The 16022-nt window shown below is 39.9% G+C and overlaps 1 protein-coding gene across 1 annotated transcript in view; it reads right to left on the bottom strand.

Annotated features, from left to right (window-relative positions):
- LOC117245686 (uncharacterized) overlaps window positions 1-16022 on the bottom strand; it is a 76085-nt gene that overhangs the window by 28662 nt on the left and 31401 nt on the right. The window contains exons 29-37 of the mRNA XM_078164779.1: window positions 14974-15240; window positions 11849-12118; window positions 10687-10974; window positions 9665-9934; window positions 8649-9005; window positions 6625-6761; window positions 4883-4899; window positions 3347-3444; window positions 3165-3215 (exon numbers count right to left, since the gene is read on the bottom strand). Coding sequence (XP_078020905.1) covers window positions 3165-3215; window positions 3347-3444; window positions 4883-4899; window positions 6625-6761; window positions 8649-9005; window positions 9665-9934; window positions 10687-10974; window positions 11849-12118; window positions 14974-15240 — 1755 coding nt within the window. The remainder of the gene's footprint in view (window positions 1-3164; window positions 3216-3346; window positions 3445-4882; window positions 4900-6624; window positions 6762-8648; window positions 9006-9664; window positions 9935-10686; window positions 10975-11848; window positions 12119-14973; window positions 15241-16022) is intronic.

Raw genomic sequence — 16022 nt, 5'->3', positions numbered from 1 at the left:
ACGTGAACAGTTTGGAACTTATTTTAACCAAAGAAATAGTTCCTGAAAATCAATACCAAGTCCACTTTATGGCTTTTGCCAAGATAGTGTCAGAAGGCTACTGTGGGATGTGTTTATCCAGTTCAGATGTCCAGTAAAAAAAATTGAAGAAAATTTGAAAAAAACTAAAAATACAACTGGCAACTTACTCCTGAAAAAATAAACTTTATTGAAGCATAGAATACAGAAATAATTAAAAATAAAAAATATCAAACTCAATCAGGTGAAAATAAAATATGCACAGTAGTTATAAATATATTTTTAAGACAGAGGAAAACATGTACATGTAATAGGACATGTCTGATAGCAGATGATTACATACTGTATATTAAAGTAGTTTGTAATGTCCATCCTGGATCTATCTTATGTAACTCTATAAAAGATGCTGACTTTAAAGCTGCACTATCAGAAGCTCAAATATACTTGTGCTGCTCTTTGGAATAACTTGTATTCAAAGTTTCCCACAAAAAATAAATGACAAAATGACTGAACAAAATGAAAAAGATAAGGCAGTGCATTAACATTAAATGAGAATATGCATCAATAGCCTTGTGCTCGTGCTCAGACTAATTAAATCCACAAGTTAAGCACAGACGCTTCCAGTCACCTCTCTGTCAGCGTGTTGGTGGTGCTTTTTGTGGTGGGCTTTGGACGATGATGGCGTGTGGCTGTGAGTCTCTCATCAGGATGATGAGCATCGACTCACCAGTCTGAAAACTCTCCTCTGCTAGCTAGCTGCTAGCTAGCCAGGTCAAGGTTCTCACATGTAAACATCAGTAAACATCAAGGAAAGGATGGAGAAGAATGAGCGCCAGCCAAACTAGCATCCTGCTAGCCATTGTACAGATGTTGGAAATAAACTGGACAACCTCTGTGACACATCAGTTTTCAACAGGATAACAGGATGTTCACCGAAACTTGGCTAGTGCCATTTCACCAGGTGACTCTGTCTCTATATGCAAAGTCTGACAGAGCGGAGGGGAAGAAAAGAAGATGTGTGTTTTACAGTGAACAAGGACTGGTGTGTTGTACAATCCCATGTGACAAATACATTTTGAATTGAATGACTGGAAGAGAAGCAAACCAACAAAACAAATCATTATTCAAGATGTAAGGACGCTTTCTGACATGTTAATCTGACTTATAATCATTTAATGATCTGCAGAATGAATCATTTAAGTGAGCACATCATGTGGTGCATTATTACCAAGAGCTGTTCCTGGTTCAACTTCAGAGAGAAGTTTCATCAGTTGCTGGTGCAGTTGATTTTTCTATGAATGAAGAAGTTCAATTTAATTAATAATATATACGGTATATAGTGTCATAATAATAAGTTTTAACAGTATTTACTTATGTATATAAACTTTATAAAGGATCACTTCCGGATTTTTCAACCTGGAGCCTGTTTGCCTGTGTAAATTGGTCACTGATGTGAACAACAATTTTTGAAACCTGGGGCAACTGAACACCATCACTGTATGTCCTTTAAAAGAGGTTATGGATATTGAAAATCTTTTAGACAACACTAAAAAAAAAATCTACAAACTACTGTGGTTAATATACTCTCTCCAAATCTCACTCATGTTTCCACTGTCATCTCACTGCAACTAGTGACATCTTGTGATATTTCAGAGAGACTTCTTCTTAATGAGGCAATGACAAACAGACCAGTAGAAGTGAAAGGTAAAGAGACACTTAAACCACTTATAGTTACAATCTGAGCTGCTCTGTGGCAAAAATAACCACTATAATAGACATAGACATACAGTGGCTGTGTTCAGTTGACAGAAATTTGATGATGTTCACACAGGAATATAAAATAGATATACAAGAGGGAATTATGATATATTACCTTTATTTAAAAGGCTTTTTTTTCTTTGTTTAAAAAAAAAAAAATCACTAGAAAAGGCAATATTAAAATTTGTTTTATAATTTTGTATGATTGAACATATGCTCATTCACAGGCAGTGTAATGGAAGCCTTAGTCACTTTAAAACAGTTCAGTTATTTTTTATAGTGTAGATTTCTGTGAGCATCTGTTACCTCCAGTATAATGATAGAACACATTTCAATACAAACTCTGAGCATGACTGTTGTAAATGACTGACCTGCAGTTCCTATATTCACATCAGAGTAAAGACAACTCTCCTCTGGTTCATGGCATTTCCCTGTTAAGATGATCACATTAATCCATTAAATAAAATATTTCACTTCAGGACAAAACAAACTATTTTCTATTGTTCTATGTATTTGGAGTACTCACCCGTCTTTCCAGTGTTTTTAAGTTCAATCAATGAATAGGTGGCATCCTGGGATTCAGCTGTATCTGAAAAATAATTTTTTTTAGTTACAGGTTTCTCTATCAGTCACTCATAATTAATCCCCTAAAAAAAGCCATTTCCTACAAGAGCGATGCAAAAATCCACATGACAGCTATTCACACCAGGCTGATGTGAATTATTCACGTTGCCGTGCTCCATTTTATCTAACAAGCAATTCACTGTCCGTAAACAAACATGAGTACCTTGTTCCTCTGGGGGGATTAGCCCTCACTAACATCCAAACTTCACTGCTGCATGGAACACTATATAATCCCAACCAGGGAAGGAGGACTGTTTGCTTCAGTTTGTTTCAGGCAGTGACCAACATAACAAACTAAGAGTAAAGTAAGAAGACATTCTCTATTTTGGCAGCAAGCGAGCTCTGACCTGAAGGTATGACATCATTTGGAACAAAGGATTTCACTGGTCAAACATTTATTTTCACAGGCAAATTTCCGCTGAGATCTGTCTGAATATTTTTTGTCCCCACACAAAGGTTACATAAATCAGTTTTTATAAATTTCAATCCAAATTGAAATGCTCACCACACAAGGCTGTCAAGACTTAATTCATTAATTAATCGTTAATTCTGATTCAAATCTCATTTAAGTAATTTGATCTTGTTTTGGTACTCCTGGTAGCTGGACATCCTGACCTCTCCGAAGACTTGTTATCAGTGAAAAATCAGTTACTGCATTGGCAGCCAAATTTTAGGCAAAAGACAGCTCATATCTAAAATGTTTTCACCTAAATGTGATAGAGCATTTTTGCAGTGCATGTTACTAAAATATATATATACTGTACCATTATCAGTGTCGTCAGAGCCTTTAATTGATTCATAGAGACGAGCGTCACCTACAGAGCAGCGAAAATCAAGTTGAAGTCAAGTTTTCCATTTTAATTACATGATGCCATAATTAAACATCCTGAGATGTTTTTAAAATGTGTCTTTAAAACGTGTGTATCAAATCAAGATGTGTCCTTACCACGGAGAGGAGAGGGATCTTCATTCTGTTGAGCCTCATTCTGGTTGACCATGTGACCTGTAGCAGAACCCCGATTGGTGCTCTCAGACTGGACTGCCCTACAACATGCAGATAATAAATTTACAAAGGAACATGGAATGTATTTAATGGTATCATCAAAATAAGATAATGTTGTACCAACCTGATAAAGCATGAATCTGTAAATAAAGACATTTGTTGTTAGATGGTTTTGTATTTTAAGTTGTCATACTGCCATTCTGTCATGAGATCAGACAAACCAATTGCAAGAAAATACGTTGGCATTGTATGTTTCTGTTAGATCTGTATGTTATTATGTGGCGGATATGTTGAACCTTTACGTTTCTTACAACACTGTGGTTGATGTGTGGTTTTGTTCAGGCACAGAACCCAAAAGGTCATGCTAGTAAAAGATCAGGTTTGGCTTAAAATACCCATGTTCAGTGGCACAAAAGCTGCTGGAAACATGGCCTTGGGTCACCCAAAAAAAAAAAACCACGCTTCTTGAAACGTAGCCACTGGTACATAAGTACTGTGGCACAAAAGCTGCTTCACACATGGCCACTGGTTGCTAAAAACAGTGAAGTTCTGTGGCACAAAAGCTGCCAGAAACTCAGCCACCAGTCACTAAAAAACAAGTGTTGGTATTTGTTCATCTCCAACAGCAACCCCCCCTTTGCAACCCTCTGGCATAGGTGTGACACAATCCACCATCCCCTTCACCTCCACCTAGAAATGTTGATATGGTACCTGTGAAACATTCAAATGTAATGTATCCCTGGCTTGCAGAAATGTACAATGCCAACATTTTCTTCTGGCGACTGGGCTGGATCAGAATACATCTGTGTATTTGAACAGTTAAACCATAACTCATGTAATAAAGGTCTCACCTTTGGACGGTGTGAAGCAATACAAAAGGGGCAGAAGAATAACAACTACAATTCCAAAAACCAGCCGGATAATCATCGGTACAGGAAATGAGGAGCTTTCAGGCCTGGAGGCTCCTGTAATAAATAAAAACCGTTAAACTTAAATAGCAGTTTTGTTTAACTGAATTTACAACATTTTTCACAAGGATAAGTCACATCAAGCAACAAACAATAAAAATGTCCACATACAGTGTGAACTTAGCCATCCCCAATAACTCAAGACTGTCACAACATCTGATGCAGACTTACTTCAGCTCACAAAGAACTGAATCCAACAGGTGGGATCAGCTGAAACTAATGCTGACTCAAAGTATTAACATATGACATATTAGAAACTGCATTACGTGTTTTACTCCTACTCACCTTCAACTGACATCCAACTCTGTGCTGACACTCCTGTTGAGTATTTACACTTGTAAAAGCCTTCATCTGACTTTGACACTGCAGAGATATTTAGCTCCCTTCTGGTGTCATTTTGAATGAGTTTGTCATTTCGATAGAAAAACACCTTGGAAGCAAATGTTTGGCTTCTTAATTCGCAGCTAAGACTAACAGAATCTCCTTCGGTCACAGGATGGACAGGGCTCACCAGGATAATACGGTTACCTGTAATACAGACACAGAATGAGGTTAAACAACAGGTGTCATTCATTAACATGAAAACTCCCCCTACAGTGTATTTTGGCATTTTTGTATTTCATATTTTTCTCAGTCATTTCCTGATGATGTTGATTAACAACATTGTTCATCAAATATCTGATGACAAATCATTTTGTGCTGAAAACAGGTACATGACATATGACCACAGTAAAAGCTAGTGATGGCCGAATGAGGCCTCATGAACCACTGTCTTTCTGAAGCCACCAGATGGCGCTGACTGTTCAACAAAGGTTTGAAAGCACACTTCATTGCCAGTCCTTCAGCCTTTATCTTTAAACCAAGAGTGCCATCTGGTGGGGTCAGAAAATAAAGAAATCCATCACTAAAGCCATCACTAGTAAAAGCTGCAGCTCCTCAAAGCTCCACACAAGAAGAACAGAACAGGTCGTTTAAATTATTTACTTGAAAAAGAAAATGTATAGAAACCATACTTGATATAGTGATGTTGACTGCGTTGCTGAACTCTCCTGATCCAGACTCACACCAGTACACTGCATTACTGGGCCGGTAACGCTCTATGCTGCATGTGGATCCAGTCATTGTCCCCCAGTTTTGGCAGAATAATATGTTGCCAGATTCAGTTAACTTCACTCTCCACTCAGTAGAGTTTCCTTCACAGTTCAGTGACACAGAGTCAGAGGTGAAGTGTTGAACTCTGTCTGGACTCACCATGAGAGACGCAGATGACTGAACATCTGAAAAACATGTAACAAGGGGTCAAACCATGCACAGTGATTTAAAGACTAAGATCCTATTATGTCTATTATATCTTTGCCTGAATTTGCCAGTTCCCCAGGTACACATGTCCTGCCTGTTGTGTAAGGAAAAATAATAAGTATAAGATGAGTTTAAATTTCCAAAGTAAAAGTTAACCGCAAAAATCTTATCTCTGTCTCGTTGGTGTTTTTATGCTATCTGTTAAAGGAGCTAAGTCTACTACTAGCTACTGAGGTATGTGACCAGGGTTGACGCGCCTGTTGCTGGACACGCTACGCTAGCTTCGTTATCCAAATGCTAAATCAAAGTCCATGAAACTTCTTGGGTTGCATCACCGTAACATTTATTCCACGTGTCCATCTGTTACATCCACATTTGTCGTTCAATACAAAACACACAAACAAAACTGTACCGCGTGCGTTCCGCGCCATTGCGGTCAAAAACCATTTGCCCTTCCAGGCCAAACACCTAATGACCATAGTGAGGTCACATCCTAAATACCTGAACTCACCAGATGACAGTACAGTGCCCCCCAATGCCCACACAGTGAATTACACAGTTAAAAGCAAACCTCCCAATAACATAATTGGCTCCTATACTATCAGATTAATTATGAAAGGAAACGGAGGTAAGGACTGAAAGAAACAAGGTAATTCCACCTGAGCCCATAAGTAAAATCACCCAGTAAGATGGAAAGCATAAAGTCTGGCTTGATGCAAGCGAGAGAGGAAAGATCATGAGCTCACCACGGTTAATTAGTTGTCAACGTATGTGTTACTTTTCAAGATACTGTATGTAAATTACAGGGAAAAAAAGACATGAACCAAGGCGAATACATAACATATGCTTCTTTAGATAAGGACCAACAGAAACAAACCCACCTCCAGACCAGACAAACTTAGGTTCACTGTAATGAGTATAATACACTGGATCTCCTCTTCCAGCTCTGCACACATATCCTGCTGTGTGTGTCTGTCCATCAACAATGTAGGAATCCTGTTCAGTCCCATTGATGCTGCCAGGTATCAGCTCATAGCTGTAGGAGTTGTCTGACAGTTTGGGAACAGCCTTATACCAGAAGAACCTCCATCCTGCAGATGGATGTTTAACACTGCAGTTCAGAGTTACTGAGGCTCCAGGACTCAGCCATAATGGAGACACAGTGAGGACAGGCCGAGGTTTATCTGTTGGAAAGTGATTTCACAGAAAAAAACTGCTGTGATGTATTGACGGTAACATGAACTGCTTGTATTCTACATGTTCTCTTGAAATAGATAACACAAATGTGAGGATGCACCATCATAAAAGTTACCAAAATTACATTCAAAATATTTTTAAACATTCAGTAAAATAAAAATGACTGATGACGTGTGACTTACTGGAAGATACTCTCAATCTGAAAGCATCACTCCACTCTGTTGAAGACATTTCACCTCTCACTCTGCCCCTGCACTTGTAGTCTCCTCTGTCTCATGTTGATGCATATCCAATCATGTGTTCGCTTTGTTTCTTAAGTGTGTTTGAGCGGTGTTTCCACTCATACTCCCACTCATTGGCTACGGTTACACGATGGCTTCTCATTCGGAATTAAATAAATCTGAATGAAATTATTTGGAATTAAAGTTTTTCCAGGTAGTTTACATGAGAAATATTCATTCCGAATGAGGGTTTACACGGAAGATCAGTTCAATCGCCTTTATTCAGGTCTGCGCAAGGTTTGGGGCAGGGAAGGTTTCTGATTGGATAGGGGACGGGGCAGATGTTACGTGTTTACGTTTACTGGAAGAAAACACTGTAGTACTCGCTTCGGATAACAAGATGCTTGACGCCGCCGTTCTTAGTGCCTTTTTCGGGCGTGTTTTGCTTATATTCTTGAAGCAGCAGTGCGACAAGAACCTTGTTCTGCTAATGCTTCATCTGTTGAGGAGGAGAAGGGAGGTAGAAGACTGTGCTGTGGCGAATGGAAACCGGTGAGTGCAACGAGTCCGACTGCTCTATCTCAGCCCGTTGCTATGTGCTCTATATACGTCATCGCGCCAGAAGGGCAAGGAAACGAGCATGCGCAGAAAGACCGTATACATGCACACAAAATTCTTTCATTCGGAATGACAAACGGAATAAACCACCCCCTTTAATCGGATTTAATTTTCAATCGGAATGACCTTTTATTCCGATTGAAAGTGGAATTAAACTGTCCATGTAAACATACTGACAGTCTCCTCTGTTCTTAATTTCACATGTCAGTCTAATCATCTCTCCAAAGCATATCTCAGGCCAGTTGGGATGCAGAGTCATAACAGCTCTGTTTGTGACTGTTCAGGATGAAGAATTCCGAACAAGGACACAACAATGACAAAACGTTAAATCTACATACAAACAACAGGGACCATATTTAAGCAACCTAAAGCACATGGTATAAAGTTCATGGCATGAGGGCAATTATGACGTGTCCAGCTAGACTTTTGCAAGTTAAACAGTGCATAAACTGTGCGCAAAATAAGGCGCAAAGGGAAAACGGGTTGTTTTTAATTTCCTGATCAGTCATAGGTGTGGTATGGGTGTCACATTAATTCAATCAGAGTGCCATCTCTTATTCTGTTCACGTGCTATTTACATGGCAGATTCAGCACACTGCTGCTGAGAGTAATGCAGTAAAAGCAGTAATGTCACTGGTCCTAGTGCGTAAATGTGCACCACAGAGTGTATGCACGTTGTAAACCCGACTGTGTAGGTGCCCTTTAAATAGTGGGAAAATACTGCACCATTCTGACTTTAGACCACGTTCCTGTTGGTCTGTGTTGCAGTCTTTTTCTGCAGCCTCAAAAGAGCAAAACTCCAGCCATGTGCCTGACCACACCTTATTTTAGGACCTACACGACCATGGGTGCAAGTGCATTTGCTACTTACAAAATGTGGGTGCTGGCCATGAAAATAACAGTGTTGTCATTCTGAAACTATCAATGACGTCTGCACTGTACTGAGCTGTGCACTGTTTTGCTCCAGATGTAAGATAAGGCCCAATGCCTTTTTGAGGTAAATATCAGACTCACTTGTTTCATTGATGGGGATTGAATCACTGTACTCTGTGTAGTAAACAGGGTCCCCTCTTCCTCCTCTGCACCAGTAGAGTCCTTCCTGTGAGACACGGATTTTTCCATTTGAGAGGAAGATATAATCTTGTGAGGTCAGAGGCTCCTCTCCTCTGTACCAGAAGTATGTCCAACCAGATGATGATGATGATGATGATGATGGGTTCACAGAGCAGGTCAGGGTCACACTGCCCCCTACAGGAATGTCTTCATTGTCAGCAGTCAGTCTGGCCCGTGGTCTGGATGCTGTTGTAATTTAGAACACAGAAATAAAAATGGTAGTTATTGTCCACATTTCTAGCCATTGGTTTACGTGCTGTTCAACTGAGAACAGAGACATAAAAGGTCATCACTGTTCCTGTGAATGAACCCAATTAATATACCTTGATGAAAATGATGAAAATACATAACATCGTTCATCCATTCTTGGAGGTGAAAAACGAACTGTAGCACGATCACCGAAAACAGTGAATAAATACATTTTGAGCGCCACTGTGCATTGAACAAATGTTCCTCTGAAACTCAACACACACAAAAGAAGTTGTGATTAAGAGCCAAGTTGAACACATTCACTGTTTGTTTGTTTTTTCAGTACTATGTACTTATCCTTCTGCAGGCTCACAGGAAGCTGGAGCCGATCCAAGCTGACATTAGACGAGAGCAAGGGTTCACCCTGGACAGGTTACCAGTCTATCACAGGTCTAACACATCACACAAATAACCATTCACACCAACACCTACAGGCAATGTAGGCGAGCCAGTTAAGTAATCAACCTAAACTAATCTAACTACCAGTTACTGGGGGAACAGTATTAAACTGTGTCATGGTTTCACCCTGTAAGTTACTTAATATTCTTTGTTCATTCTTGTACTTTTCCCTGTGAATTATTGATGGTCCAACTTACACAAGACTGTCAATGTGATGACATCACTCCACTGTGTTGAGGAATAGGAGTCTCTTCTACCCACACATCTGTATTCTCCACTGTGGTACTCAGCAGCCCTGCTAATAATGTAATCTTTTCCTGTTGGAGGTGTGTATCGGCTGGGTGTGCTCCATTCATATGTCCACCCAGTGTCTCCACCTCCCTGGATCTCACATCTCAGAGTCATCTTCTCACCTCTGAATATCTGAGGCCAGTTGAGTTGAAGGGTCACAGTGGCTTTGTTGGAAACTGTTCACATCAAAAATACACAGTTAGGATATAAACAGGATTAAAAACCACACAGATAACATGCAACTGTTTTCCACTACAACAGTTATGGTTCTTGTGTTAATGCATTTTGTTATATTTTACAGCAAAATTAAAAATAATAATAAAAACATACAAATACAACTCAACATCTATAACAGTAATCTTGCAAATAGTTTAAACTAAAATACTCCAAGCTGCTTGTTGTGTGTAAATGTGCACAGCCTCTCTCTTAAAGGGGAGTCAGACAGCAGCTCTGCAGCTCTGCACTGCTCTCTGCTATGCTCACATTTTAGAGAATGTCATTAATATGTAACTCATTAATGTTGTATTATTCACTGACCCACAACCCATCAACTTGTTCCTGTGTGTGTATCAACCAGTGTAGGCAGGTTGTGAACCCACCTATGTAGGCTCATCTTACTATCTGATTAATGTGCACTTTAAATAGCATGAAAATACAGCGCCATTCTGACTTTAGACCAGCTGTTTGTTGGTTAATGACACAATCGCTTTCTGCTGCCTCAAAATAACAACATGCCAGGCCTCACACATTATTTTAACACCTACACACACACAGATGGGCACAACTTATACAATGTGGTAACTGGCTGTGAAAATGACATCTGCGTTGGTCTGAAACTAGCAGTGACATTTGCACTGTGCCCTGCTTTGCACCTGGTGTAAGATAAGACCCAATGTCTTTAACTGTTTTAGACAAATGCCAAACTCACGTATTTTGTTGATAACGATTGAACTATTGTACTCTGTGTAGTAAACAGGGTCCCCTCTTCCTCCTCTGCACCAGTAGAGTCCTCCCTGTGAGACACGGATTTTTCCATCTGAGAGGAAGATATAATCTTGTGAGGTCAGAGGTTCCGCTCCTCTGAACCAGAAGTATTTCCAACCAGATAATGATGATGATGATGATGATGATGGGTTCACAGAGCAGGTCAGGGTCACACTCCCCCCTACAGGAATGTCTTCATTGTCAGCAGTCAGTCTGGCCCATGGTCTGGATGCTGTTGTAATTTAGAACACAGAAATAAAAATGGTAGTTATTGTCCACATTTCTAGCCATTGGTTTACGTGCTGTTCAACTGAGAATAGAGACATAAAAGGTCATCACTGTTCCTGTGAATGAACCCAATTAATATACCTTGATGAAAATGATGAAAATACATAACGACGTTCATCCATTCTTGGAGGTGAAAAACTAACTGTAGCACGATCACCGAAAACAGTGAATAAATACATTTTGAGCGCCACTGTGCATTGAACAAATGTTCCTCTGAAACCCAACACACACAAAAGAAGTTGTGATTAAGAGCCAAGTTGAACACATTCACTGTTTGTTTTTTCAGTACTATGTACTTATCCTTCTGCAGGCTCACAGGAAGCTGGAGCTGATCCAAGCTGACATTAGACGAGAGCAAGGGTTCACCCTGGACAGGTTATCAGTCTATCACAGGTCTAACACATCACACAAACACACAATAACACCTACAGTCAATGTAGACGAGCCAATTAAGTAATTAATCTAAACTAATCTAACTGCCAGTTAACCTAACCTGTGAGTTAACTATGTTCACACCCAGAACCTTCTCCCTGTGGAGGAACAGTGTTAAACTGCGTCATGGTTTCACCCTGTAAGTTTCTTGATATTTTTCATTAATTCTTGTACATTTCCCTGTGAATTATTGCATTTAAAAAGCTGCAGTACTCAGATTACTGGCTCCTTTTCAGTCATTTGGCTCTCACACTAGAAAACAAATATAATTTCTTACTGCATGACTTAAAGTGAGCTACATAATTGAATGAAAAAAATTAAAAAGTGTTTTCTGTTGACTCCTTTCAATAACATTTCCAATATAGATGAAAGATGGTCCAGCTTACACAAGACTTCCAGTGCAATGACATCACTCCACTGTGTTGAGGAATAGGAGTCTCTTCTACCTCTACAACTGTATTCTCCACTGTGGTGCTCAGTAGCACTGTCAATGGTGTATTCTTTTTGAGCTGGAAGTGTGTATCGGCTGGGTGTGCTCCATTCATATGTCCACCCAGTGTCTCCACCTCCCTGGATCTCACATCTCAGAGTCATCTTCTCACCACTGAATATCTGAGGCCAGTCAGGTTGAAGGGTCACAGTGGCTTTGTTGGAAACTGTTCACATCAAAAATACAGTTAGGATACAAACAGGATTAAAAACTAAACTGATAACATGTTATTATTCGCTACAATCTTTACTGTACTTGTGTTAATGCATGTTGTTCTACAATGTGTCGACATACAAACTGAATAAGTTCAAACAAAAAGCCCTTTCTTGCCATGACACAGAATGTTATACATTTGTCAAACTTGTCAAATCAAAGAAACGCGAGTATATAACTCCGGTGCTCTCTTCACTTCTCTGGCTTCTGGTTAGGTACGGGATTGATTTTAAGATTCTTTTAATTGTTTCTAAGTCTCTGAATGGGCTAGCTCCGGAAAACCTATCTGGCCTTGTTGAGTTGCATCGGCCCTCCAGAGCCCTCAGATCAGTGAATCAGATGGTCTTGGATGTTCCTCAATCACTATTAAAAACTAGAGGAGACTGAGCCTTTGCAGTCGCGGCTCCCACTCTGTGGAACACATTACCATTGACTGTGCGGACTGTGAATAGCCACTACACTTTTAAATCACTGCTTAAGACTCACTTGTTCACCTTGGCCTTTGGTTGAGTACAGTCACCTCTATTTGGCCTTTTGCCTTTGTTATATTTCATTGTATAAATGTTTTTGTGTGTTGTTGTTCTTGCTTATTTTAACTGTAAAGCACTTTGGTTGGCCGTTGGCTGTTTTAAAGGTGCTATATAAATGAAGCTGACATTGACATTGACAAACTTCATTAAATGGGAACTGATGTTTTTTGCAACCTGGGCCCTATTTTCTGATCTACTTTTGTCTAAATGAGTGATAGAATGTTCAGTATGTGACATTCCTCCAGTATGAAGCTCGGGCTGACCTGCCTGTAGCCCGTGAGCATGCGCTATATTAAATAATAGGGCACTCAGACAGCATCAAACAACGTCAAAATACGTCAATTAAAAGTGCATTTTTTTCACACAGATAGGCTCGGATTGTTAGTATAATTATCCGACAACATAACAGAAAGGAGAAATGAACGTCTGTGTTTACCTTTAGCTGGAGTGGGACATATTTGTTGTGGCAAGTCAAAACACTTCCTCTGCTCCCTCTCTCTCCTCGTCCCTCTTCAATGAGCTCTGCGTCCGTGTACGTTCACGTACTCTGTGTTCAAATAAATACGGGCAGTCATCAAATTCAAATGGCTCATCCAGATCCAGTTGGTCATAATCGGGTAAAAATTCAGCCATGACTACTCCAAACAGTCACATTTGTAAGCTCGCTCCAGCAGTAACTTCCTGCAACAACTCAAGTCTCGCGAGACCAACTGCCGGAAAGCACCATAGACTGTATAGTAAAACACCAAAGAAGAAGAAGAAGAAGAAGAAGAGTCTCACGAGACATGAGATTTCAGAGCCAGACTTTCACTCTGAGTGTTTTGACTTGCCACAACAAACATGTCTGAATTTTTACCCGATTTTGACCAACTGGATCTGGATGGACCAAATTTATTTGAACACGGAGTACACGGACGTACATGGATGCAGAGCTCATTGAAACTGAAGAGCGGACGAGGAGAGAGAGGGAGCAGTGTTACTTCAGTAGGACATTTACTAAAATTGCAACAGGCAGAGGAACATGTCTGAATCCACCTAATGATAAACACAGACATTCATTTCTCCTTTCCGTTATGTTGTCGGATAATTATACTAACAATCCGAGCCTATCTGTGTGGAAAAAATGCACTTTTAATGGACGTATCTTGACGTTGTTTGACGCTGTCTGAGTGCCCTATTATTTTATATAGCACGTGCTCACGGGGTGCAGGCAGGTCAGCCCTAGCTTTGTACTGGAGAAATGTCACATACTGAACATCCTATCACTCATTTAGACAAAAGTAGATCAGAAAATAGGGCCCAGGTTGAAAAAACGTTAGTTCCCCTTTAACACTAACTTCATTTATTCATTAGGGTTCCTCTTTTTCCTCCAACTAAAAATAGCTTTCTTACACACCAGGGTTTCTGCCAGTGTGCTGCATGGCAGACAGCCCGTCCAGCCTAAGCATTTCAGAATTTTATTAACATGAATTTTTAAGATGTTTTTTAAATTGCAGGAGCCTGAAGAGTAAAGAAAACACGCTTCTAGCGTTACAATGAATGGCAGCAACTAAACCCAACTAAGCCAAGTCACAACTCAAGTCAGAGAGGTATAAGCTTGCTGCTACAATGATAACTATCTCCAGCACCAGAGAGAGAGGTCAACTCTGGCTGGCTGAGGCATGCAGATAGCAGAAGGAAGGGAGAACACCAGCTGAAATCAGCCCCCAAATGACAGGCTCATAGCCACAGTCTACATCTGCTGAGTCAGACTAACATTAGACGTTTTGATGTCAATGGTAACGTAACTAACACGTCAGCAACCAAAGTTTGTATTTACAGTGAGTGAGCTGACAATTGACTTTAATAATACATCACCATCACATTTTGTCCTTAGCAGCATGCTGCTCCTCTTCCCATGACAGCTGCATCTTGTCCAGTGGATGCACCAGCTGGCAAGGTCATTTCTAGCCCCTTTTGGGATCCCTTTGCAAAATCTTGTTTTGCCCCCCCTATGTCACTCACTCACAGATACACCCCAAATCTGCACCATATTCTATATGTGTATGAGACCACATGCTATTTTTTTTACAAAGAAAAAATAACTTATTTTAATTTAACATGACTTTGCTATTGACATCAAAATCAAAACAAAGTCTGTCACAGGGCCCCTTGGGCTCCGCCCTGCACCAGCCCCATCAAAATATACTCGGCACCTTGTCTAAGGCTTTTCTGAGTTAGGCACTGTTTAATTAAAGACAGTGGGTTGTTTTATCCCAGAGCAAATTACTAAACTCACCAGTTTCCTGAATGATGACTGCATTACTTTGAGGTGTGAAGAAATCTGGTTCCCTTCTCAATCCTTGGCAGGTGTAATTGCCTCCATGTGAGATGACATATTGATAACCATTTTTAATATCGACAGATTTTTTTGAAGAGTCCAAGGTATATCTGATCCATAGATATTCCAAACCAGTAGCATCCTCCACATCACAGGTCAGAGTCACATAGCCCCCCACTGGTACAGTGGTCTTATCTGCTCTCAGTGTGACCCCACGTCTGCGTGCTGTTTAGTAAAAACCAAAAAAAAACAAACAAAAAAAAAAAACAACAAAACAGTAAAACAAGGAAATTACTGCAAAGAACATGCCACCAAACTCTACTTACATTATAACACAGCACAAAAGAAACACTTTTGTTTCATATTGCGTAAAACTTGTTTAAATGAACAGATTTGTTTTCAGCTGGTAGTGCACATAATCCATCCTGACACTTTCTACACATCTAAAGCCTCTTGAGTGGTGGCAGACAGTTCAACACAAAGCAGCTTAAGAAAACACAAACAAATAGACAGAACACACGTGAGTGAAGAAACATTTTCAACAGTCTGACGCCACATTCACAGCTCAACACAACAACTAAATAAGGTCTAAATGCAAAACAAATTTCTCCAGGACACGCTAGCAGTAAAATGCTGATGCTGGATGTATCCATCATCTTTGATAATTAAATCAGAATGTAAAATGTAAAGTGAGCTTGTTTTCCAGTGTCACTGACAAGTGGTCATGGTATTCATCAGCAGTCAGTTTTCAACACAGTGTTGTCCACAACTTGCAGCGTGTCTCTGTTTACTTATGTTTTCTGTATTTTCAAATTGGTGAATGTGTTTATGAATTTGCTCAAATTTTATTTAATCGCAGCATTTTCTTAAGTGTGCATGCATTGAGCTCTTTGGTCCACTGTGACAAAATCTACTTAAAATTGAAGACTTCAGTCTGTTCAGTGATTGGTTAGGTGAAGGCAGAGTAAAGATTTACTTCTTTGGAACTTGTTTGGTAGTTTTTTGAG

Source organism: Epinephelus lanceolatus, chromosome 22 (assembly GCF_041903045.1).
Source record: "Epinephelus lanceolatus isolate andai-2023 chromosome 22, ASM4190304v1, whole genome shotgun sequence".
Classification (NCBI taxonomy): Eukaryota; Metazoa; Chordata; class Actinopteri; order Perciformes; family Serranidae; genus Epinephelus; species Epinephelus lanceolatus.
Note: the sequence above shows the minus strand (reverse complement) of the source record. Positions and strands in the feature narration are given on the sequence as shown.